General features: G+C 46.4%; 1 protein-coding gene and 1 long non-coding RNA gene across 8 annotated transcripts; one reads left to right on the top strand and one right to left on the bottom strand.

The window, feature by feature from the left end:
• On the top strand, nucleotides 1-26,629 carry PRDM12 (PR/SET domain 12). 7 transcript variants are annotated; one of them, XR_014560045.1, is made up of 9 exons: nucleotides 1-160; nucleotides 4,872-5,031; nucleotides 6,602-6,988; nucleotides 16,073-16,263; nucleotides 18,474-18,629; nucleotides 21,337-21,448; nucleotides 22,790-22,852; nucleotides 24,170-24,606; nucleotides 26,336-26,629. XR_014560045.1 is itself a non-coding variant. In XM_083721474.1 (9 exons), exons 2-9 carry the CDS (start codon nucleotides 4,953-4,955, stop codon nucleotides 26,339-26,341), a joined length of 1,218 nt encoding a protein of 405 aa, XP_083577600.1. In that variant the 5' UTR covers nucleotides 1-160; nucleotides 4,872-4,952; the 3' UTR covers nucleotides 26,342-26,629. The 7 variants fall into 7 exon arrangements, 3 of the variants coding, with proteins under 3 accessions (XP_083577600.1, XP_083577601.1, XP_083577599.1); XM_083721474.1 differs by having other exon boundaries at nucleotides 24,170-24,393; XR_014560042.1 differs by lacking the exon at nucleotides 4,872-5,031 and having other exon boundaries at nucleotides 1-136.
• LOC310836370 lies at nucleotides 17,333-18,536 on the bottom strand. The gene is made up of 2 exons (XR_014560049.1): nucleotides 18,382-18,536; nucleotides 17,333-18,267 (listed from the first exon to the last, which is right to left on the bottom strand). It is a non-coding gene; the product is annotated as an uncharacterized lncRNA (long non-coding RNA).
• Nucleotides 26,630-26,641: the final 12 nt, after the last annotated feature.

Raw genomic sequence — 26,641 nt, 5'->3', positions numbered from 1 at the left:
TCATCAGACTTTTACTGAGTCAGACCTAGGGGTCTATCTGGCTCAGAATTTTCTATATCCTGACTGCAGTTTCAGAGAGGGGGTGTATCCAGCTTGTGGTATCTGTAACATTGTAAAGCTGGGCAGGAGACAGCAGGTTATTATCTTAAAGCCCAGGCAAGTATGTATCTCCATGCTATGATATGATGATATGATGATATGATGATATGATACAATATGAGAATAGAGTAGTTCTATAGAGTAGTTCTTAACCTCAGGTTAAGAACAGTTTCAGGTTAAGAACGGACCTCCAGAACGAATTAAGTTCTTAACCTGAGGTACCACTGTATTCAGTACCTCAGATATCACCCGCTGGTCAGACCAGTTTGGTTTGAGTGGTGGGTGCCTACCATAGATCCCTTCCACAATTCAGACCTGGCAGTCAGTTTAGGCTCCGCATTAAGTTGAAGAAATCTATTTGCTGAGTCACTTGGAGATAAAAACATTCTTGGCCCTCTGTCAAATCCTCCAGTGCAGCCTCACATCTAAGCACCTCATGCAGTTCAGCCGAAGAAATGGAGGCTGTTTAGGTCAGGCTTTGCCAGTGTGGTGCCTGCAGGTGACAGTGTGCCCTCCAGAACCTCCTAGGGTGTCTGCGAAAGCAGTGGCAGACTTTGGGCTCTCAGACTTTAGTGGTGTCCTGTGCAACACTAAAATTTGGCATCCCTCTCGGCCTCTCACACCATTCTAAATCACTGCTGTGCTGCCCTAAAACTGTCTCCAGTGAAAAGCCTCCCTAAATACCCCTGTGGACTCCCACACTAGCAGAACCTCCAGATCCCACAGTTCCAGCCACAGCGCTGAAGGTTCCCATGCTGGCTGCTTCAGCTTCTTGGTGGAGCTTGGGCCAGCTGCTCCCCCCCCCCCCAATTAATTCCAGGACTAGTGATGGATGGTGTTCATTGGAATTGGTAGGGTGGAAGGCAGGGAGCCCAACAGTAGGTGGCGCCACAGACAGTGACAGGCAGAACAAACTAATTCTAGGTTTGCCCCAATCCTCGTCCCTGCTGAGTTCTACAAGGGCAACCTGAGACTTAAGAAGGAGAAAGCTGGCAGACAGGGCTGCCCCTTGGACTGGTTGCAGGTAAGAAAGGAAAGCAGGTGGGGGCTGGCTGAGGACACACTGAGGTTGGTGGGGCAGTGCCCCATTTGCCCTAATGGAGTGGCCACCAGGGCCAGGGTAATTGAGCCAACTGCACAAGACTGCTCTGGAGGTGAGGGACGCTTGTGTAGGCATGTGCCAGAGTTGGAGCCTTCCTGAGAGCCAGAAAGGGGCAGAGTTTTCACCTGTTATATAGACTTTCAGTCTGAGCCAGGCTAGTGCTGAAACATCAGCTCCTGTAGGGTGTGCTCCAGAACTTGGTAATGGATGCACCTGAATTTATGTGAAGCAAACTTGGAAGTGGTGTCTTCCTGTGAAGGGGCTTATTGAAGATGGATGAGTTATGAGCTGCTGAATCTGGGTCGTCATCCATCCCCCGTCCCGTTCATGTATTTTGGCTGGGGGGACTTGAAAGCTCTCTTACCTCTAGACATGGCTATCCTAAAGGCTGTTGCCTAAAGTTTTGAAAAAGTTCCCCCATCCATGATATAAGCCAATGCAGCTTACAGGTGAGTCCCCATGAGGTCCCACATCCAGGCTACTTTACCAGGGTGGTAGCCTTTGCTAGGCTGACATAGCCTGGGCCCCCAATTGTCATGAGTGTTGCAGAGTCAATTGTCATGAGTGTTTCAGAGTAACAGATTCAGAGGAAATCAAAAGAAGGGTGTGTGATTTTTCATGGTGGCTGAGTAGGATATTATCAAGAGCTTTGTCCTCCATGATTTTGCCTAATTTTTTGATGCCATCTGAGTTGGTGGCGATTGCTACTTCTTCTGGGTCTAAATTCTAGAGTTTAACTATGTGCTTCTTAAATTGAGAAGACTTTCCCCAGGGATGACTTGGGGGAGTAATAAATGGGAGTAACTGACGGACAGTTGAACTGATTCTGAGAAGGATCTTTCTGACGTTAGTGGGGGTGTGATCAGATTGAAGTGGAACTGGTTTGGAAGGTGACCGAAGGTTGGATGCAAATTAGCTGAGGAACTTTCCTGATAGGTGAAGAGATCTGACAGTCAAATAACTTAGTTTTGATGCTTTGGATAGAACTGACTGGCTTCCTGTGACATTTAAACCCCACATTTGCAGCTGTACTTTCTAACTTTGCAAATGGCCCATAAACAGGTGTCTGTTCTCCTAATATTCTGGGTGCCTAGTAAAGTCCTTGGGCAGCCTTAGTGTTAATATGCTCATGAGTAGCCCTCCGGGTGATTTGCAAACTTTCCCTCGCATACAACCCCTGCCTGAAATGAGCAGCTGATGGGACCTTGCTGGAAGCCTTTGCTGAACGCGAGTTTCGTCCCTTGCAATGTGTCCTCCGATCAGGAGAAGCAAAAAGTCTCTACAGAGATAAAGCATATTGGGTTTCACGTCAACAACCCGCACCCCCTACTTTTGTTAACCAGCAACAGCCAGGCAAAAATAATTAATCAGCTGGGAGAGTTTTTTTCCTAGGATTAGAACCCCACGCGCAGCTTCCCCTCCGAAACGCGTGTGGCGCGTTAAAGGCGCGAGGACAAACCCAGGAAGAAAGGTGGCAACTCGCAAGCGCGGATGGATGCCTGTTGCGAAAGAGAGTACTCTATTCTCCTCCCGTCCGGAATTTTCATTTAGCAATAAAATTTATGCAATTAAAACACCCTATCCATGATCAGATCCTTTTACTCCGTGTTGATGAATCTGCCACGGGGCCGCGCTGCTTCACAAGTGATTTGTACTCCACCGTTTCAAGCTTCTTTCTTACTAAAGATTTTTTTTAAAAAAAAACAAATCCGTACGTGCAACAAGCAAAACATTCACAGGCGCAACTTTGCTAGTATGGATGGGAAACCCGTGTGAACCCGGGTCAGCGATCACAAAAGCCTGTCAAAGGAAAGAGGTTTTCAGCTTCCCAACCTCACCTCTCCGCTCCGTTTTCGTCTTCAACCTCAACCTCTTGCGAAATAGATGATCCGTGTAAAGCGGTTGTGAGAATCCGCGTCATACAGTACAAAGAGTCAAATGCAAGCTCTTTCCCTGCCTCATATCTATTGACCTGAATGGCAAAGCAAATCAGCCTTCCTACGCCTCTACCTAAGAAATCCAGGGAGCTTTAAAGACACAACAGACTTTTTACTCATTTATTTGGAGAATAGCTTTCCCCCTCTAAATCTTTTAATATTATATATTTCTGTACCTAAAACATCTTCTTAGGGGACGGTGAGGCCGGATATATTTTATCCCCCCCCCCCTCGGACCTATCGATTGCGAAGTTGGTCCTCCAACCAGTGGCAAAATTACCTTTTGAGGAGGGGAAGCGTGAGGATCTCAAAGGGGACGACTGAGGAGGTGCTGAGCTGGGAAGTCTGCGGAGGGGGGGGGTGTTAAATTTGAACCTCTGAGTCTCCAATACGTCTGGTTTTCGTGTTTCTGTCTAACTCCCTATATCTATCTGTATTTCTGTGTGTATCTATATGTGTGTATTATGTATGTATAGTGTGCATATGTGTCTAACTCCACCGTGTATATCTGTGCATAACTATATATTGCGTGTCTTTCTGTATCTAACTTTCTTCGTATCTCTCTAAATAACGTGCGCGTACCGATGTGTATTATCTAACTCATCTAATTCGTTCTCTCGCTCGTTCTCTATAGCGTGTGGGTGTATACCTTTGTGCATATCTATCTAACTCTGCGTGTATCTAATTGTGTATGTCTAATTCTCTTTCTGGTGGGTGTGCATGTCTGTCTGTCAGTCAGCCTGTCTGTCTTGATGTATGTGCCTCCGTGTTTCTTCTATCTACCTCTCTCGTGCGCTTGTGCGTCTCTCTCTCTCTCTCTCTCTCTCTCTCTCTCTCTCTCTCTCTCTCTCTCCACTGTTCACAAACTTTGCGCCCCTAAATCCGAGTTTAAGGCGTTGCTTTTAGCCTATTTCAGATGTCTGTGGTTCTGTTTAATGACGCCGACGCCGCCAATAATACTAGTAATAATAGAAATAATAGAAATTCTGAGTTCCTTTCCGATTTACATATCGGATCCTCCCTAAGCGAAAGGTGGCCGCTCCGAGGAGCCTGGCAGTGCCCGTTTTCCCCTGGGAAAGAGACTCCCGATTACCTGTTCGGGACTTGCAAACCTGGTTCCGGGCTGCGCAGATGGCTGCCTGGGTTTTGTTTTTGAACCCTCTATTCTCTCAGGACCGTGTTTATGCCCAGGGAGAGAAATAGCGCGTCGCCCCTATAATCTGCTTCTGTTACTGACGCTTAGAAAAGTGGGGGATGCCGGGGAGAAAATAAAATAAAAATGTTTCCTACTGGGGTTTTTTCAGCCGTCAATCAAATCTTTCTCGGTCCCGTAGCCTTCAGCCTAAAAGGGCAGATCCTGCATTCCGCCGGAGAGTTTTAGGGATAATGCACTTTGCGAAGCTTTAAGACGACATCCTAGACCTGGACCCCTGTCTCGTAGGCGCCTAAACGGATTTGAATGCGTTTTCGCTTCTTGATCCGGTTTGAGGCAACTTAATTGGTGGTGAAGGGGAACCGATCCGTATCTAATTATCATTGGTTATAACGATAGCCGTCGACATTATCATTTTTGGTATTAAAGAGGGGAGGGGGGAGATTTCTGTTCTGAAATGTAAGAAAAACAAATTGCTTCTCTCTCTCTAATCTAGTTCCACTCCGGATTTAAAAAAGTGGGGCGGCGTTATTTGAAAAAGAAAGAGACTGACAGATTTGGAATATTTGTTTTTATTTAGAATCCTTGATTCCTTTCTTGATCATCCCTCAAAACATCAACTATGAAAAAACATTTTCGTTTTTAAAACGAAAAAGCGCGTATGGTATGCGTGAGACAGATAAAGATTGTTGCTTTTAAAAAATCAGCACACGACCAGGACATTCTGTATTTTCACCCAGGTAATTCTGTAAGGCTAGTTTATTATTATTATTATTCAGACGTTCCCGTTTCTGCCGCTTAAAAGCGGTTCCGAGCAGCGGCTCCACAGAGCGGCTTTCGCCTTCTTTCTGCCCCATCCATCCAGCTAGGTAGAGACGTTCTTCGAACAAGCTCCAGCGCTTCAGAAAATTCCTCTTGACTTATCTGCTTAATACAATTTCTTCTATAGAGTCTCTTATTCTCAATCTCTCTCACACCTAATCCTACACTAAAATTCTATCTGACTTGCCCTTCCTGAACAACCCTCAATCTTTGCGTGTGAGAGAGCGCCCCCGAGTTTCCTATGGGGACTCAGCTCCCCCTTTTCCTTCGCCGCGCGTCCCCGTCTCTTCCCAAAACGACCTGTGTCCATAATATCTGGCGATCGGATTGGGAGAGAAAGCGCTTGGGTGGAAACGAGGGTCCAAAGAAGCGCGCGGGTCCCCGTTTCCACTAGCTCAGAAACTCTTAGGAAGGAATCGAACATCTTAAAGCGCGCGTGCTGTGGATTTTGCTAAGGGAAGCAGGATTCGAGATTTTGAGGAGGTCTGCGTAATATTTGGGAGCTGGGGCAGGTGGGAGAAGTATCTATCTATATTTATTCATACTGTTTCAAAAACATAAGAGGACCCCTCCGATCGGCGCTGTCTCTCAGTTTCCAACCCAAGCGCAGCGCGCCTCGTCCATTTCCCGGGTCAGTTTCACGTCTAAGATTCCCGGTTCTCGTTTTCTCGTCGTTTTCTCTTTCTCGGCTGGAACGCCAGCCGATCGCTCGCTCCTTACACCTCTGGGCAGGTGTATGGAGGCTCTCCACTTGCCCCATTAATGAAGACCCACTTCATCCTAGCCTCAGTATTCCCTTCTTTGCGCTTTAAGAAAAGACCCCTCTTTCCAATCGAGGGGGGGGGGCGCGGGATAGATCCCCGGACCTTGCAGGTGCGATGAGATCTCTGCGTGTGCCAGAATCCCTTCCTAGATTATTATCAACATTATTATTTTTAATTTTTAAACTCTCTTCTCCTCTCTAGTCCTCCCGGGAGTTGTTTAAAGAGGCTGGCAAGGCTTTTTGTGTGTGCCAGGAACCTTTGGAAATAGCAGGTGTCGAAAGATGTGATTCTCTCTCTCCCCCCCCCTACACATCGTCCTGCCTCTCTCTGTCTCTGCCTCCATTGGTGGGCTCAGGGTGGGCTAGGAAAGGCAGACTCTCCGCCTCTCCCTCTCCCCCCACCTCTGCCTAGATCAGCTGCCCCCACCCCCTGTAAAGGAGGAGGGCCCCCCTCCCTCCTTCCCACTCTCTCCCTTTTCTCAAGCGCTGGCTCCTTCTGGTAGAACAAGTCTATCTTGCGACGTCAGGGTGGTAGAGGAGGGGGGGGTTATTAATAACCAATTAGAGGGGTCATCGGAGCGCATATATAGTACCAGCCCTCAGGATCTGGGCCCAGAAGACTCTGTTGCCACTTGCTAAGCAGGCAGTGGCTTGGGGGTCTCCACTTGCTCCTGGGACAGCCCACCTCCCTCTCATTCTCTCTCTCTCTCTCTTTCCCCGAACAGATCAGAGCCAGCTGCCCAGGGTCTCTGACCCCCAGCTCCAAGCTTGCCCCCCACTTTCACACACACTCCCACACACCCCAAAACCTACCATCTCCCTTGAAGCCTCGCCCCACCTTGTCCTTATGATGGGCTCCGTGCTCCCCGCGGAAGCCCTGGTCCTCAAGGGGGGGCTGAAGGGGCCCGGGCTCTCGCTGGCCGAGGTGATCACGTCGGACATCCTGCACAGCTTCCTCTACGGCCGGTGGAGGAACGTCCTGGGCGAGCAGCTCTTCGAGGAGAAGGCCGCCGGGGGCTGTGGCGGTGGAGGCGGAGGAGGCGGAGGAGGGGCGCACAGCAACCCCAAAACGGCCTTCACGGCGGAGGTCCTGGCTCAGTCCTTCTCTGGAGGTGAGTCTATAACCCTCAGAGACCTCCTGGAGGGTCGATGTGTGTGTGTGGATAGAGGTCTAGAAGGGTGTGAGAGAATAATTTCCAAGCTCAAACCTAACCGTGTCTACTCAGGAGTAAGTCCTGTTGCATTCAACTGGTCTTGCTCCCAGGTAAGTGGGGTCAGGATGGCAGCTGGAAAGTTTAATCCCAGTCGTGCTTGCTTGGGAGTAAGTTCTATTGCATCCCTTGGAGCTTACTCCTAGGTAAGTGGGTTAGGGTTACAGCCTTAGGAAGTTTGTCTGGTTTTTTTAAAAAACCCCGAAGAGGGCTATAAACTGAGTGTTGCATTCCTGGGCAATATTCAGCGGGACTCCAAGACGTACTTTTTGGGAGGAGGGGGGAGGTTGCCTTCCAGGAGGAAAACTGAGGTGCGCTTTCGAAATCTCTCCCACTGAAACCGGACTCGATGAAGCCCCGAGGTAGCTCTCCTCTCGACAGTATTAGCTCCGCCTAAAGTCCTAAACAGAAATGTGCCTTTATTAAGAAATGCCCTAAAGGCATCCCATTCCGCCTGTGGATTCATCAGGGATCTGTTTTCCCCAAATCTGCGAGACACAAATTTCTTTTAGAACCCCTGGCTCACAAGAAAAACGTGCTGAGTAATTTCCAGCACCCCCTCTTCCGCCCCTCATCTCACATCCTCCCCCCAAAGCATGGGTTTTCGAAAATAATTTCCCCCCTCTAACCAACTATGCGTAAAAGTCTTGCTAAAAATCATCAGTTTCTCTCCTTGCGCTCTCTGCAACCCCAGAAATAAAGGGAAGTGCGGTAAAGCTGGAAAGTCCCAGGTTCAATCCACAGTAGCATTTCCTGGTAGCGTTGGGAGAGACCTCATGGAGAGCTGCTGCCAGTCAGTGTAGGCAATATTGAACTAGATGGACCACTGGCCTGGCTCAGTAGAAGGCAGCTCCCCATGTTCCTACTTAAATCAAACTCGAATTCAGAACCACGAGGACTGGCATCTTAGTTCTTTTTAAGGGGAAGGCCAGTAGCTCAGCGGTTGAGCAGCTGCTTTGCACGCAGAAGGTCTCACTGGCATTTCCAGGTAGGGGGAGAACCATGCCTGAAATCCTGGGAAAGCCACTGCTAATCCGTGTAGCCAGTATTGAGCAGATGGAGCCAGTGGTCTGAGTCAGTATGGAGGCAGCTTCCACAGCAGGCGCTGTAACTCTCCAACAGTTTCATTTTACCCCACCATAGCATTCTCTTCCATTGTCCCTCGAGATAGAAGGATGCCGGCAGCAAAAGTATGTGTTCCTAGAGGGGGACGGATGGGAAGTAACTTATTTGTCCTCAAAAGGAAATCTAAAAAGCTTGATCAGGTTGGGATCTCCACCCCACCCACCCCTGGAAAAGGATGAAGTAACAGGAGACCTTGATTCACTCCCCCAGGAGAAAATAAAAATTAAAACCCCAAAACAAAATCAATCAATCAGCCAACACATCCAGCTTCTGTAAAAGCCTAATACACCAATTCTGAAAGCACTCTGATACTGGGATTTTCCCATCAGTGTTCTCTGAATGGTCTCCAAAAACCTCTCCCCTCCTTCTCCTCACCCGCCCTTTCAGAAGAACTAAACACATACTTTTCTGTCCCTCAACATAACCAGAGTGTAAATTTGTGCCATATTCTGATCTCCTTCCCAAAGATGTTTTTAAATCTATCTTTTATATATATATATATATAAAATAATACTTTTCTGCCTTTCTCACTCCCTGTCTTCCCCTTGAATTTAGCTCTTCACCCCCCAAAAAGTATGAGCCTCATTCTCTCTCTCTTTGAAAAGCCTTTGGCATTTAAATTCTTATTAGGCGTGTAATAGCAGCTGACTGATAAAGGAAATTTTAAATTCATTTAGTTAACTTGGGCCTGACCTGAGGGCCGGGGTGGGGGTGGGGGGGAGAAATTCCCACTTAAACCAAGAACTTTAAAAGGGCAATTTGGGAGGGGGGGTGGAGAGAAGAAGAAGAAAGGGTTGATGGGGGGGTCACATTTTTCTTTTTCTTCAGAATGTCTCAAGTGCTTTCCCCTCATTCATCAATCCTAGGACAGTCTATTTTCCCTGCTGGCATCTCCGTGACTCCCTGCTTCTACACTCCCCCCACCCTCCCTGGAAGATTACTGTTCCTTTCTTAATTTGCCATGAAAACTCCATTCTGTGGCCTTTCAGGGGATGTCAACCAGCTAATCTCTCCCATTTTGTCCAGAGAAATTCCTGGGCCTTTTAGAACAAGTTTCTGAGGGCATTCAGGGCCGACCATGGACGGGCAAACAGCGATCTCCAAAGGCTAATGAATTTAGAATTAGTGATTTTCTATCCAAGGGACTTAAATGAATGCAGATCACTTTAAACAGTGTGACAAATTGCTTTATGGAGTGCAATGGACACTATTTAACCCTCTCCACCCTCCCCCCCTCCAGCCCAGGAACCCCCTTGTTCCACATCCCACTTTTTCCCAGGTTGGCTTAGAAAGGGAGGCTTGTAAAAGATTATGCACCAGCTCTCCTCCACCCCGTTCCATGGGGTATATGCACCCCACAGGGCCTCAGTCAAGGGGCGTTGTGCTGCACACCCCATCAATGAAGATCTGTGAGTGAAAAGGCTCTGTGTGTGAGGTTAGCAGGGGCGCAGTTTAGAATCCCCAAAAGATCTCTGCTTGGATCAGGCCAGGGGTTCTGTCTAGTCTGGCAGTCATGTTCTCACAGCGGCCAACCAAATGCCTGTGGGAAACCAGCAAGCACACAATTTTCAACTCTGGACTTGATGACCATTTGCCTCTGTGTGTGTTGTTTTGTGTTCCTGCAAAATAAATATGTTTATTTCCCCAGAACCACAAGGACTAGAAACTTAATTTGCTTTTAGGGAAAGGGTCATAGCTCAGCGGTAGAGCACCTGATTTGCACGCAAAAGTTCCCAGGTTTGACCCTGGATGGCATCTCCAGGTAGGGTTGGGAGGGAAACCCGGTCTGAAATTCTGGAGAGCTGCTGCCAGTCAGTGTAAACAAAATGGAGCTACAGTATGTGGAGCTCCCTGTGTTCCTCAGCTCAGCTGGTAATGTGCATTAACTTCACTTAGCTCCAACTGTGGCAGTTATACATTTGAGGGGTGGGGGCTCCACCTTATTCTGCTGAGAGGATCCCCAGACAAGTCTTGCCCTGATGGTGCCACTGATGAGGGGGAGGGTGTGCAAGCCCACTGGAAAGGGGTGGGCCAACAGAGCTGCTTTGAAACAAAAAAAGGGCCCCATGAATGTGGACGAAAGAGAGCTGTTTTTCTCACTGCCCATGCAAGGAATAGGACAAGACTTGTGCACAGCAGATATCTAGACCCCACTCAGCAAAATGAGCAGGACGCCACTCCCAATGCAACAGGGCTGGACTTATCTTATTTTGAAGCCCCCATAAAACTATTTAGTTCAGATTTGAATCAATGCACAACTGGAACACAAACATTGCTTGTATACCAGTCCAGATCTTAGGACTATCTAGCTCAGTATTGTCTACACTGACTGGCAGCAGCTTCCCAGGGTTTCATATTGGGTGCCTTCCCAGTTCTACCTGGAGATGCCGTTGGTGACTGAACCTGGGATCTTCTGCACTCAGAGTGGATGCTCTGCTGCTGAGCTGCAGCCTTTCCCTATAACTAAGGACCTAGTCCTCATGGTTCTGAATAAGCAACTGATTAAAACAAAAAGTGATGTCTTACACTGAGTCAGACCCTGGGTCCAGCTAGCTCAATATTGTCTACACTAACCACCATCAGCTCTCCAAACTTTCAGGTGGGGCATCTGGCCTGCCTTCCCTGGAGATGCCATTGTGGTGGTGGTGGGTTCAGCCTGGGCCTTCTGCACTCATAGCAGATGCTCTTCCACTTATCCATGGACGTTCCCTCTTCCCCTGAAGTGGAACTTAAAGTTTCAGTGGGGACATCTTAAACAAGTGGTTAACCAATGCATACTTTTCCTTAAGAAAGCCACACCCAGGAGCCCCCAATACTCTTGCTTATATCCAACAGTGAGTGTACTCTGAGTAAAACTCAGTGGGCTATAATCCTCTGCCAACATATTCCACGACGACCCCAATTCACAGCTACCCCAAACATCCGCACACCTCTCTAAGTTGACGACTGAGGGCCAAGTGATTGTGCTTTTGGGGTCTGTGGTTGGGTGGTGTGGCAAGGGGGACCTATGTATTCCACGTACCCTCACATGGGCATTGTGTTCAGCGTGATTTGTAGATGTGTGTCTGTGTGGATTATCATGAAAACGTGTGCATTCCTAGTATGTATGGTTGGTTCCTGGCAGGGGTCTGTGGGGTCATCAAGATAAGACTTTGAGGACACTCATCAGGGTTCCACTCAACAGAGAAGGGTCCCCCACACACTACAGTGATGGTTTGTGGCAATTGTGTGTCTCTGTGTGTTTGTAGGATGTGTGTGTGCGTGTGATGGGCAAATTGGTAACTGGCCCATTTCCTGAATGTGGAGGCTACATTTCCAGAGGGTAAGTGATTTTAAGAGCATATAGGGAGAGCTTTGATGGATCAGACAAAATGGTTGATCTGCTTTAAGATCCTGTTTCCAATGGAGGACAGCCGAAAGCCAGGTTTAAAGGGACAGCCCACCCCATTCTTTCTTCTTGGCGCCTGATATTCAGAGGTAAGCATTTTTTTAAAAAAATGATTGCTGTAACCTTATGGCTAAAGAATAACGCAAATCTCTTCAAGAGAACATAGCTTGGAAGCACACTGTTCCTCCATGCGTTATGCTGATGTGGCTCACGCTATCACCTGCTTTTGTGGCGTGCTGAGGTGCTCTACGGGTGCTCGGTGTTTATTTATTTTATTTTACTAATTAAATTTGTATACCACCCATCATCTGTAGATCTCAGGGCGGTTCGCAACAAAATACAAAATAAAAACACGACATGCATAATAAAAACAAGAACAAAAACCACAAACCAATAACATTTAAAACATTTAAAAAGTGCATAAGATGTTAATCAGCCCAAGGCCTGGTTGAAGGGGAACATTTTTGCTTGGCGCCTAAAGGTGTATAATGAAGGTGCCAAGCAAGCCTCTCTGGGGAGAGCATTCTGTTATGTGTATATGATGTACTTTGTTACAGAGACAAAGCTTGAGCTGTGGAATCCAAAATATGTTCAAACATTACTTACAAGTGAGGCTTGTGATAAAATGTTTGCACCCACCCGTGCCCTTCACCATAATACTCCGTTCCTTTCCTATTTTTCTTTCCATTAGCTTTATTTCCCATGGTTCTCATTTGTACACAAGAGGGATGTGCCTCTTTTAGTTTTCTTAAAATGGTTTTCATACTTCTGCAAACTTCGTATTGGCTCCACTTCTGGATCAGCAGTCCTCTCTTGTCTCCATTGCTGTGTTGGCGTCTTAGCTGGAGAAGTCCAATTGCCTCTTTAAAAGGGATGTGTGTTTGCAACGGGGACTGCCATGTAGGTTTAACAGAGTGTGTTTTATAGATAGTACAACTGCTCCTGTGCCGTCTTGCACTCCTGGCTTTTGATCATCTACGCACTGGAATGAGTAGGCTGCGTTGAACTAAGTTCTCACTCAGGGGATAGATCTAACATAGTCAATCTCTCCCAATTTAAAAGGGCTTACACACGTGCACACCAATAATAATAATAATAATAATAATAATAATAATTCTCCACAATTGCACCATACTTTTAACGCACATTTAGTGCACATTTCAAGCACGTGGCTCCCCCAAAGAAACATGGGAACTGTAGTTTACCCAGAACCCTCCACAAACTGCAGCTCCGAGGATACTGGGTGGGTGGGAGAAGCCACATGATATAAAGGTGCATTAAATAGGCTTTAAATATACATGGTGGGCATGGCCTGTTTAATCCAAGTGGAGTGATACTTCCATAATAATGTAACCTGGACTAGTCTCTGCCACAGGGTGCTTCTAAATTTAGACAGAGAAGGAGATGACAGAGGAAAGGTTTGAGAATAATGGTGGTGGTGGGGTTTTGAGCATGAGTCAGTGCACCCAGTTCTGTGATGCATTATGCATATGGATGGGGCAATGAGTGAATTCTCCTAGAGGAATTTATATACTTTGGGTTGGGCTGTGTACACACTGTACATGCAAAGCACACTAATAATAATAATAATAATAATAATAATAATAATAATAATAATAGCAATAATAATAATACCAGAAACTGTAGTTTCTGAAGGGAACTGTGATGGGAACTGTAGTTCTGTGAGGGGAAAACTAGAGTTCCCAACATTATTTTGTGTAGGCAAAGGGGCATCTGTTCACAATTCCTTCAGGGGTGTTCCCTTTGTATGAATGTGCACCATCCTTACGTGTCTTGTGACCCCTTTGAGAACTAAAATCCTGTCTAGAAACCTTTTTATAAAACAACAAATCAAGAATGGATTGGGTTTTACACTGGTCTTTCATTTGGGACCCAGTGTACCTCGATCCTACTTCTTCTATTGCGGCACCCACAACTTTGGAACTCCCTGCCCATTGAACTCAGGCAGCCATTTTTGCTGTAATCTATTTTCAGCGCCTGCTAAAAATATTTTTATTTAGGCAAGCCTCCCCAGAGAGACATATAATGTGTCTTTCAATCTGGTTTTTAGCTTCTCCTTGATTTTAATTAATTTTTAAGGTTTCAAATAGTTGCTTTGAACTGCTTTTTAAAAAACCCGATCATTCCATAATTTTATAAACTGCTTTGTTCTTCTTTACAATCAAGTGTCATATGCACTTTATGAACTGGAATGAAAAATGCATAATTATTCTTCCAGCCTGCTCTTATGGCCCTTAATGCAAAACAGTAATGCAGCCATAACCCCCTGGTATTCGCCAGGGACTCTGGCTGTATATACGCTTCATCTTACTCTGCATCCAGAGCACTCCCTTCACTTGTTTGGAAAGTGGTATACACAGTGCTTTTTTTCTAAAAAAAAGGGGTACTCTCATTTTCCTACTCATATTGAAATACTGCCCCTCAATGAGGCCAAACTTAGATGCACAAAATGTTTAGGGGTATGCGTACCCCTGCGTCCCCCCAGAAAAAAAAGCACTGGGTACACACATGACATTAACCCCCATCCATATCTATCCTGTCCTTTCTTAGGAAATGCTGCATTTTGATGCATCACCCTCTAAAAAATCCCAGATTCAATCCAAATTGTGAAAAAGAATGGCCTCAGTGCATTTTAAGCCAGTAATGTGTGCACACAGCACCAGTCTGCTTTAGCACCAAACACTCTCACCTAAATCAGCCCCTAGATCGGGTTGCGTTTCCAGCTTGGGTACCACCAGCACAATTATTCAATTTGCTAGATTTCTGCCTGCACCAGAGAGGTGAGCGCCTCTTTTTAACCCGCCTCACCTTTAAAAAAGCATCTCTTCGAAGAGATGACAATGGAAGCAAAGTGGCAATGAACTGGGAGAGAGCTCTCAGTTTCACTGTCAGCAGCTCATATTACTGGTACACGTGCCTGTTGCCTTCCTCCCACTATGGAGATATGGGATCCATTTTCCCCAGGCTCTTTTCCTGACCCATCCCAAGTGTTCTGTTTTTTCCCCCCTTGCATCCTCTCGACAGTGAGAATTGTGAATGGGAAAGCAATTGCTGTTAAACCTGATAGCTATGCTCTTCCACCCCTATCGAGGCAGCAATGCTTCTGAATGCTGGTTGCTGGAAACCACAGGACGGGACAGTGCTCTTGAACTCAGGTCCTGCTTGTGGGCTTCCCACAATGAGCATCTGCTCAGCCCCCATGAGAACAGGATGCTGGACTAGATGGGCCTTTGCAGAGCTGTAGCTACAGGGGGTGGTGTGAAGCATTCAGAGGGGCACCATTGAGGCTCTCAGCCTGTGTGTGTATGTGTACACAAATGCTTGTGTGTGTATGTGCACGTGCGCGCCAAACTGGGTCTTTGACCCAGGTGAAATAAAGCCTAGTTTCCCCTCTGGATCTTGGCCTGATCCAGCAGCCGGGCTCTTATACTTTGGAAGATACAAGCAACCCATTGCATGATGATAAGACACTGAATGACTGGTCCTATCATTAGGCAAAGTGGGGTGTCTGCCTTAGGTGGCTGATGCAAACAGTGGCAGTAGCAGAACCTCAAATCATGATTTTGAGCCCCCCCCCCGCCTTTCAAATGCCCAATGTACAAAAACAGGTGTTGTTTTTGGGACTCTGGATGACAACTCTGTTATGGTAGTTCTGTTGTTATTCCCATATTGCAAATTGGAGACAGCTGAGTTTGAGAAAAGGTATGGGGGGGGGGGGACCCACTGATGTTAGTGGAATTTTTAACCAGGAGCAAGAACTGAGGATTGTTGAAAATTCATGACAAATCTCTCAGCTTTGCTAGCTAACCATACCCTCAATTTACAGAGGCAGTGTAGCCGAGATGTTCAGAGATGACAGACTTGCCTTTGCAACCTGCTTAATAAGGGCTCAGAGACATCTGCTGGCCACTGGCGGAAACGGGATACTGGGCTGCTTTGATCCAAAGATGAGGCAGTTCCCATTGCTCTGTTCCTGCTTGCACCGAATGCTGGGTTACCCAAAGGGCAGCCTAAGTACGTTGCGTGTTGCGTTTCCATTTTTGTAGATTGTTACATTTTGCAACACAGGGATTTGTGCTTGTTTAGAGCTCTAGTGAAGCAGGGGCACCAATAAAAAAATGAGAAAATCATTAAATTATTTGATATTTCCAAAAAACAACAATTGAAGTACAGTAGTCATCATGGGGGAAATCAGAAATTTGTGGACTTCCTTACACTCTATTCCACTGAATTGTTTCAACTGGATTTTGAATAAATTTGCAACTAATTATTGCTGTTTTGAATTTTATTGTGTTGTTAGCTTCCTTAGTGGGTTGTGCAAACTGCTATTGTGAATAATGCTTTTTATAGTGTAGGGTGGGGAGCAATTTGGGGCCCCCCAAAAAAGTTTGGGAACCACTGGTGTAGCTTAACTTCTTTCTGTCCCTTTTCTCTTTCTCTCTGATGCACAGAGGTCCAGAAGTTATCCAGCTTGGTGCTGCCTTCAGAGGTCATTATTGCCCAGAGTTCCATCCCTGGAGAAGGACTGGGCATCTTTTCTAAGACCTGGATCAAAGCGGGCACAGAGATGGGACCTTTCACTGGCCGAATCATCTCCCCAGAGCACGTGGACCTTTGCAAAAACAACAATCTGATGTGGGAGGTAAAGAAGCAAGGATGTGTGCATGTGTGTGTCCACATGAGAGAGGAGGGTGGCTCTTCTTGGAACAGGGTGGGGAAGCCATAGCTCTCCAGATATTGTAGGACTCCAACTCCCATGAACCCCTGCAGCCAGCATGCTCAATGGTCCAGGAATGATGGGAGTTGAAGTCCAACAACATCTGAAAGGCCACAGGTCTTCTATCCCTGAACAAAGAGATGGGATGCAAGAGATGGAAGAATGCCTCTTTTTTCAATAGGCATTCCCTCATTAGGAAGGGGAAAGAAGGGATGCCAGGGATTGAACCATGGACATTCTGCATGCAAAGTGGATGCTCCAGCTCTGAGCTATGTCCCTTTACTTAGGGTTGCGGAACAGCCCATAATATGTATACTTGGCCTTGTATTTCCTTTTATCCTCCCATTCCTGATGACAGAGATTGAGGCTATTTGGAGCAGCAAACACTCTTAACAATGGACTAGTCTACAGCCCACAATTTCCACAAATTGATGCTAGTCCAGCATATAAAAACAGGCTTGCCTGTCATATTAGAATGGCAAGATCACAATGCTTCAAGTGTGAGTGATATGTGCTTTGATTTCCAGAACAAATAAAAGTTTACTCAGAAGTCTGCTGAGAGACATCCTGCATTGCAGGGGGTTGGGCTAGATCATGGGTAGGCAAACTAAGGCCCAGGGGCCGGATCCGGCCCAATCACCTTCTAAATCCAGCCCGTGGAGGGTCCGGGAATCAGAGTGTTTTTACATGAGTAGAATGTGTCATTTTATTTAAAATGCATCTGGGTAATTTTGGGGCATAGAAATTCATTCATTTCCCCCAAAAAATATAGTCTGGCCCCCCACAAGGTCTGAGGGACAGTGGACCAGCCCCCTGCTGAAAAGGTTTGCTGACCTCTGGACTAGATGAACCTCAGGGTCCCTTCCAACTCTCCAGTTCTATGATCCCCACTCTGAGTGATTTCTGAGTGGTCTGCAGTGTGTATGTTTGAGAACTGCCATCTTAGATTGCGTGAAAAGAGGATTAGAAGTCTATCAATGGTTATGAGCCGGGCTAACTAAATAAAACCTACCCATTTATTATTTTATTAATTAGTTTTTTATACCACCTTTCATCCGAGTATCATAGGGGGGTTTACAATACAAAAACACAAAAATACGTCAGATAGTAACAGACAAAAACAATAACACCCCCCCCCCCCGTTTAAAAGGCCATAGAACATTTAATTAGCCAAAGGCCTGGGAATGTTTTTGCCTGACACAAAATGTGCCAGGGGAGCTTCTCTGGGGAGAGCCTTCCACAAACGGAGAGCCACTGCAGAAAATATACATTCTTGTGTTTCCACCCCCAGGACCTCTTGTAGATGAGGCAAGAAAGAATGGCTTCAGGTGAAGCTTGCAGGGTCTAGAGCGATTCATATGGGGAGAGGCAGTCCTTGAGGTATTTAGAGACTTTGTACCTGAGAATATCACTTGCGGGGGTGGGCAAACTTCCAGAGGCATTGTTGCCTTCAGCATCCATTTATGGGCCTTCTCAGAAGACTCAATGATTATGAACTAATGCAGCTATTAGGAACGCAGGGAATGCCTGTGGGAAAGAATGAGTCAGAAGGAGGCAGTGGAATGGATGGCTCTGTCACACAAGCAGACTAGGTTGCCATAATAGACGTGTATAAGTTTATGCCTGGCATGGACAAAGTGGATAGAGAAAAGCTTTCCTTCCTCTCTCGTGATGCTAGAACACATGGGCATCCAGTGAAGCTGAATGTTGGAGGATTCAGGACAGATCAAAGAAAGGACTTCTTCATGCAGCTCTTGGTTCAACTATGGAACAAGGCTATCCACGGCTACCAGCCACAGTGGCTAAATGCTCTGCATTCATGGCCAGAGGCAGTAATGCCTTCAGTAGCTGGAAGCCACAGGAAGAGAGGGTTGCTGTTGCACTCGGGTTCTGTTTTGTAGGCTTTCTGTTGGAACATCTGGCTGACCACTGTGAGAAAAATAAGTTTTATGTAGGGTGCAGAAAGATTTAAAAGCCCATTTTTTTTTTAAGCCTTGATGCTCCTGATAATTTTCTACAACTTTTCCAACACACTGATGATACCTTTTCTGGGGTGGGATAACCTGGATGCATCTATTCAGATGTGGTAGGTGGGTGTGATTCATGGACTGAAACCCTCTTGCCCTTCTTTCCAGGTCTTCAATGAAGATGGAACTGTCCGTTATTTCATTGACGCCAGCCAAGAGGACCATCGCAGCTGGATGACATACATCAAGTGTGCCAGAAATGAGCAGGAGCAGAACCTGGAGGTGGTCCAAATTGGGAACAGCATCTTTTACAAGGCCATTGAGGTAAGGGTGTTACGGACAAGGGAATGGGTGAGAGCAAAAATACTTGCGTTCAACCTAAGTTGCTGACGCTTCTTCAGACTTTTTATTCTTCTTCTGGTGCTGGGGAGTTCAATGTAGAAACATAGGACTGAATCCAATGTATTGCCAAGGGAAAGCAATTTACTGGTATACTTGTTCTGCTGCTGAAATCCAAAGGCACTTTGTCATTAAACTAGGATGACTTTAGAAGGGGATTGGGCACATTTGTGGTGTGTAGAGCTATTCATGGCTACTAGCCACGATGGCTATGCTCTGTCTGCACAACCAGAGGCATAATGCTTCTGAATTCCAGTTGCTGGAAAACTATAAAGGAGAGTGATCTTGGGCTTGGATCCTATTTGCAGGTTTCCCAAAAGCATCTGCTTGGCTACTGTGAGAACAGGATACTGGACTGGTTGGGCCACTGGCCTGATCCAGCCGGCTCTTCTTTGAAATCTCGGAAGCCAGAGGGGGCGGCTCTTTGGAATTCTTATTGGAAATTCTATTCTGTTGTGGACTTTTAGGTGTTTGACACAATATGCTTTTCCCTGTACAAGTTTTTCTGCTGCCTTTGATTGGTCAGTTAGCTAAGTATTTTTATTTATTTACTTGATTGGTTGGGGGAGCTACCCCCTGCCCCCCGGCTACACCCATGTTAAGAGGCTATCCACTTTTTAGCTTTGCCTCTTATATAAGGTGCAGCTGAGAACATCTCTGCATAATTTCTATAGGAGAATGGACCGTTAGGGCAAACAGGGAGGTGCCCCATCAACTTCAGTCTGCCCTCAGCCAGCCCTTCCCTGTCTACCTTCTTTCTTAAATTTAGTCCACGGAACAGAACTGGCTACCAGCTTCTTCCTCCTGAGTGTCAGAATTGCCTTTGTAGAACTCCGCCGGGAGGAGGAAGATGGGGAGAAAACTGGAATCCATCAGCTCTGCCCCTCATTGGCTCTGGCGCCACCTATCGTTGCGCTTCCTGCCTTACACCATACCAGTTCCAATGGGTGGCAGCCACAACTGCCCACTTCTTTCTCATCTGTGCATGTGTCCATCAGAGATTGCAACTGAGGACTTTAGTTTAGGGGGTGGGGAGCTTTTTGCCTTCCTGATGTAGCCAAGCTACGTTGTCCACCAACCACTGAAGCCGAACAGTCAAGGCTGAGGAGAGCTAGAGTCCAACAACATCTGGAGGGCTGGGGGTCACTCTACTGCTGGCTTTAGGTGATCTATCTGTTTCACTTTAGTGGACAAGTGAAGCTTTTCAAATGTGGGGAAATGCTGGAACCTGAAGACCACACACAGTGAGCATCTACCCCTGCAGCATATTCTGAAATGCAACACACACACACACAGATGCAAACACAGCCTACTCACACCCAAGTGCTAAGAACAGTTATTACGCGCCATCTTTCATGTCTGGGGTTTTGTCTCCTAATGTGAAAATGATAGTTAAGATTTTAGCAACACTTGTAGGTTTATTTTTGGGGAAGGGGGAGGTTCTTTTCTCCTGCAGAAGATCTCTCTAATGCCTTTTGCCATTTTGCTACTTAGCTTTCGTAAAAGAAAATAACTGCTCTCTGTGTGATGTAGTGGAATGTGAGGGTGTTTTTGCAGAGAAATTGCACCACCTTTCTCTGCAAAAGGCTGGTGTAACCTTTTCATCCAAGCCTGGAAAATGTTTCTTTATTTTCTCTTTTGTTTGGCACCAGAATTGATATTACAGTTAGCACTGGGCAAGCCTCGGTGAGGAGGCTGTTCCCAGAAAGGTGGGGAGGCAGTGCTAAGGAGGCCCCCTCTCTGGTCACCTGTTTTCAGATAACCTCTTGTATGTGATGGATATTTCAGAGTGGAGAGGATGCCTGTTTTAAAATGATGCTTTCCATCTACAGTTTATATATCTATTTTAAACTGCTGCTGTTTGCCTGGCAGAAGAGGCTAGCTCTTTTTCTATTTCAAAAAGGCTATCCTCTTCTACTAGGAGCAGCCAAAAGATTAAACATATAAATAAGAAATAAATATCTCCTGCAGGAACGATTATGGCATGTCTTAGATTATCCTTTTTTCTCCAATTGATTAATCTAATTCAAGGGTGGGGAAATGGCACTCCAGGTCTCACTTTCACGCCCTTGAGCTCTTCTTATAAGGGCCATATCCCTCAATGGCCTTGCTTGAGGGAATTTGAGGTCTGATAATGCCTCTTCTGGTTTCCTGGATGGAGGACAGAGAAGCTAGCCAACAAAACAAAGGGGCATTTTTACATGCATTGCTCCATTCACTTTTCCCTCTGGACCCACCTACCACTGTCATGTGGCCCTTGGAAGGTCACCCAAAATAGAATGCAGCCCTTGGGCTGAAAACTGTTCCCCACTCCTAATCTAATTGGTTAAACATTGCAGCCCTTAAGCACAGGGACTGACACTTTGGACATATCATAATATAGAATAATGGTTAGAAGGGTATCAGCACAATCCTCACAGCAGCTGACCAGACGCACCGGCAAACAGGACCTGAGAACAAAAGCTCTCCCCCCACCTGTGGTTTCCAGCTACTGGCACACAGAAGCATTGCTGCCTCCAGCCATGGAGGCACAGTCTAGCCATCGTGGCTAGTAGCCATGGAGAGCCTCCTCTTCCTCCATAAATTTTTCTAAGCCTCTTTTAAAGCCATTCCCCCTCTTCTCTCTCTATAGATGATTCCTCCGGATCAAGAATTGCTCGTTTGGTATGGGAACTCCCACAATACCTTCCTGGGGATCCCTGGAGTGCTGGGACTTGAGGAAGAGCAGAAGAAGAGTAAGCACGGTGAGAAGATGGTTGAATTCTGCTCAGTGTTGGCATTGTATAAAACTTTCCTTTCTTAAGATTTCCCTCTGCCAGTTTGCAGGATTTGCGGGGTGGAGTGCGGAGGAAGTGGGAATCAGTCCCTCCTGTTTCTTTCTCTCTCTCTCTTTTAAAAAAAAGTAATTTGAAGAAATCAATACAAAACAAATACAAAAAGCAGTGCAGTATATCTGAGAAGAGACTTAATAATAGGTTGGTAAAGTACTTAAGACCATAAGGAAAGTCAAATTCCACGCTGTACAGAGGAAAGGGAGTCTCACGTGTCTAATGCACATAAGATGGTACCCCACCAAACCACACAGAATTTTTCAGGGTCCTTTGAGCATTTTGACATGCTATTTACGAGTTATTCTTTTTCCAGCTTCTGCTGAGTGCCACATATTTTTAATACCATTTGTTGTAAATGTTTTAGGTATCCCTGGGGGGAAAGAAAGGTGTAACCATTTTTATCCTGCAATGCAGACATGCACTTTAATTCTTGCTGTTCGTCAGTTGCAGCATCACAACTTGTGTGTATGGGGGGGGGGGTAATCTCCTGATGGAGGCCTGCCACTTTGTATCTTTTCAGGGGAAGCCTTTAAATAAAATTGACAAAGCTCTTAACGTTTAATCTTGCTGCTGTGTTTCAAACGAATGCATCAACTGGGCCGCTGCCATTTTTAATGCTTTTATCTTACTTTGCTGGGGTTTGATGGAATGCAACCCCCCCTCAAAATATTTTCTTATTTTCACTTATTTATACAAGAAGCGACAATCAATATTCAGCAATTCCTGCCTCCTGCACAGAAGCACCAAATATTTAGTTAATTACATTCAACTTTCAATTTATAAACAAAGATATCACTCTGCAAATTGCCATATGTCCTTGGAGGCCTGTAACCATGTCCCATTAACGTTGCATATGTAATAAAACTATATCCGGTTTCTTGCCTGTTCGACTCTCTCACATATGGGTTGCCAGTTTATCCATCGGCATTAAGTTCCAGAGTTGTGAGATCCAGATCTCAAACAGGTCTGCACTGATAGAGTCTTCCAATAAAAATCCAGGGCATAATTGTGCCCACAGTAGGTCTTTGAAGCTATCAAGGAGAAGTATTTATACAGGGGAAAGCAGAGAAGTGGTTGCTAATTTTGGGAATCTGAGGGCATGCAATGAATTTTTAAAAGATATTATTTCATTCGGGCTGTGTCTTTTTAAAAGTTTTCGTTCCTGTTGTATATAGAGTGGTACTGATGTTGCTGCACGACCCTCCATGATAAATATTAATTGCATTGTTTATTTCATTAATGACATACATATAGAATATGGGCTTGATCCGTCCCCATCTGTGGGCTCATCTGCTCCGGGCATGAGTAACTTCCAAGGTAGGGTGCTCCTTGGGAGACGAGGGATGGCTGGAGGGGGTGAACTGGAGGGTGACAGTGACCTCCTGTGTGCAAAATGGCAGCCCCTGCACTGCACATGAGCTACTGAGGCCAGGCAGGGTGAGGGAAGAGGGCTCTTTGTGGGGATGGATCAGGCCCTATAGGATTATATAATTTTTTATTAAAATCAGGGGCTCAATATCTCATTGATTATTTCAGGAGTGGATTAATGCAATGCGCTCTAAGTGGGCCACCCCTCACACTTGTCCCAGAAGTTGCAATTGGTGCAATAAGGCCATATCAGCATATAAAACTTGCACTCAGAGATCACTGGTTACTGATTTGCTACCAGGCCAAGTTCAAGGTGTTACTATTAGTATGTAAAGCCCTTAGCAGCTTGCACCCAGCTTACCTGCAAGGTCACAAGTAGGCTCACTCAACTGCTTCAATCTGCAGAACAGGCCCTGTTACAGGAGCTGCATAATACTCATTCCAGATTTGTAAGAAATCAGATCTTTTAGTGTGGCAGCACCCACACTTTGGAACTCCCTGCTTAGTGAGAACAAGCAGGTGCTTTCACTGTATTCTTTTCAGCACCTGTGGCTTTTAGCTTATTTATTGTTTTAAAAAAAGTTTTAAATAATTGATTTTAACTATTGTTTTACTGATTATTTCATTATTTTATTCTTTTTGTAAACAATTTTGGGGATTATTTTTTTTTTACAGTCAAGTGGTGTGTAACTTGTAATAATAATAATTAAAATTAATTGTTCACTCTCACCAGCCTTCTGAGTACATAACATGTAGGACTGCACTGTAAAACCTTTTCATCCCCTGAAAAGGCATTCTTATTCACCAGATTTTATCTAGAAAGTCATAACCCGAATGAAATAATATCTACTCCCCTCACAGAGCTGCAGCTATCACAGTGGTTTAAACCAGGCATAGGCAAACTCGGCCCTCCAGATGTTTTGGGACTACAACTCCCATCATCCCTAGCTAACAGGACCAGTGGTGAATTGTAGTCTCAAATGTGATGTGAATTGTAGTCTCAAAACATCTGGAGGGCCGAGTTTGCCTATGCTTGGTTTAAACAATTCCTCTGGGAACTGTAGCTCTGGGAGGGAAATAACAGCGCCCTGAACAAACTACAGCTCCCAGGATTCTTTGGGGGAAGTGTTTAAAAAGCGGTATGAAACTATTTTAAATATATAGTTACAGATGAAGCCTAAGTGTATAAAATGATGTTTTGTTTGGGAGTGGGGTTTGTTACTGGAAATAACCTAAACTTCTCCCTCTTGTCCATTGCCCCTGCAGAGGACTTCCACGCAGCTGAAGCAGGTGCCAGTTCCACCGGCCGCATGCGCTGTGTCATCTGCCACCGTGGATTCAACTCTCGCAGCAACCTGCGCTCCCACATGCGCATCCACACCCTGGACAAGCCCTTTGTCTGCCGCTTCTGCAACCGCCGCTTCAGCCAGTCCTCCACCCTCCGCAACCATGTCCGGCTCCACACCGGCGAGCGCCCTTACAAGTGCCAGGTCTGCCAAAGTGCCTATTCCCAGCTGGCTGGCCTGCGGGCCCACCAGAAGAGTGCCAGGCACCGGCCCCCGAACGGCTCCCTGCAGTCGCATTCGCCGGCCCTGCCTGTGCCGCACCCCACCTCCCTTGCTCACCACATCCCCACCATGGTGCTGTGAGGTCGGGAGGAAGCCCCCTGGCACTGCCGTGAACTGGTGGGCACCAAGCCATTGGTGAGCGCGCAGGGGAAAGGGGCAGGGGGATTTTTGTGGTGGACCCATCCAGCAGCGGCTTCTAGTGGGGCTTGGCAAATGGAACTTCCATCTTCAGGCACACGTCTACCGTCTGAACAAGAGAAGGGGGGGCAGGGCGGGGCCTCTGGGCCCTGCTTTCAAGATTCCCAGCAGCCTTTGGCTGCCCACTGTCAGAAACAGAGCACTGGGGAGGGATTAATGGACCTTATGGTCTGGTCGGGAATGATGAGGGGATTCTGCTCTGGCAAAGTCTCATTATTCCTAAGTGTGAGAACTAGGTGGGGGACTCTCTTAATTTTTTTAGTATTTTAATATTTCCATCCAAGTTCCTTGGGTGATTTCCACCATCTTGGTTTCTTGTTCATGATGTGAGGCCTGTATGGTCCTCTCTATTTTGCCCATTGACTCAGGCATCCAAGTTAGATATATTTCTGGGGACGAGATAAGAGGCTGAGTGTAAGATGAAGCCATGGCAAAAATGGAGAGAAAAGTAAATGGTAGAGGAATAAGCACTTCTTCACATCATTCTTAAGTTTAAAGCAGGAATAGTGAACAACATGTTGCTGGACTCAATTATCCTTAACTGTTGGTCATCCTCCAGAGCTAGGCAAGGTGAGATCTCTTCCTATGGCAGCAGGATCCATCAGGGCAGCAGATCTAGACTTCCCATACGTCAGGAAAATTCCTGGCATGTCCTGGTTTGCAGGTGTAAAAATGGCGTGGGGGGGGGGGGAATTTTGCCAAATCGTTAAAATGTCAGAGAAAACCAGGATGTAGGGCAACACAATGGAAAAAGCAGCAGAAACAGCTCAAAAAGCTTAAAATCACTATTATTGGGTTAAAGGTAAAGGTAAAGGTACCCCTGCCCGTACGGGCCAGTCTTGACAGACTCTGGGGTTGTGCGCCCATCTCACTTAAGAGGCCAGGGGCCAGCGCTGTCCGGAGACACTTCCGGGTCACGTGGCCAGCGTGACATCGCTGCTCTGGCGAGCCAGCGCAGCACACGGAAACGCCGTTTACCTTCCCGCTGGTAAGCGGTCCCTATTTATCTACTTGCACCTGGAGGTGCTTTCGAACTGCTAGGTTGGCAGGCGCTGGGACCGAGCAGCGGGAGCGCACTCCGCCGTTAGGTTTCCTCAAAAAAGCTCAACAATTTTGGGGTCTTCCTAAAGAAAGCTCACAACTTTGCGGGTGTCAGGAATTTTAAGCAGATCCCAATGTCAATATTTCTCCCCCCCCCCCCCCCGTTCCTGAAGTAGATCTTCCCTCCCCCCTTCTTCCTTGGCAGGGAGGGGTGCCATTTTGGAGTCAGCTTCAGGTGTCACCACATCTTGGGCTAGCCCTGCCATCCTTGCTGCAGAGGCTGATGGGAGATGGAGTCCAGAAGTATCCCGAGGCCACCACATACCACACATGGCTATTTAGAGGTTTGGTGGTAGTTATCAAGTGATCCCACTTCTCTTCTGGATCCGACAATACCTGCCCACACACTCACAGGCACCTGCACTCCATTATCGTCCCCTGTGGTAGAATTCAATCCCAGGTTTCTGAATTGAGCTCTGGAGTTCTTAACAGGTAGTTGGTTGGGGTGGGGGACTTCATGGTTGGTGGATGATCCAGCCAAACTGGACAGGGTTCTGGGCTCTTGGACTCTTCACACCTTCTCCAGCTCTGAATTCCGGTTGACCCCTGTTGCTTTCTGCCGTAGATGTGAATTGTTATCTCCACTGAAAAGCTTCATACTCTCTTTGACCTCTGGTGAAATTCTTATGGATCAGCTATTGACAAGAGTTTCAGCACCACTATAATCCCAGGCTAACTGCTCCCATCACAGATGGACTGTGAAGTAGGAACATAACTTTAGAACAAATCAAACTATTTGTCCATCAGTATTGTCTACTCTGACCAAACCTCTCTCCATCTCAGTCCACTTTCTCTCTCCATGGCAATCAAGATTGTTTGTAAACTCTGCATCCAATAAAGGAGGCATTTGTTTCTGTTCTGTTTTTGTAAA

The sequence above is a fragment of the Podarcis gaigeae genome (assembly GCF_964106915.1).
Source record: "Podarcis gaigeae genome assembly, chromosome: Z".
In the NCBI taxonomy this organism is placed as follows: domain Eukaryota; kingdom Metazoa; phylum Chordata; class Lepidosauria; order Squamata; family Lacertidae; genus Podarcis; species Podarcis gaigeae.
This window is presented reverse-complemented; position numbering and strand designations above follow the sequence as displayed.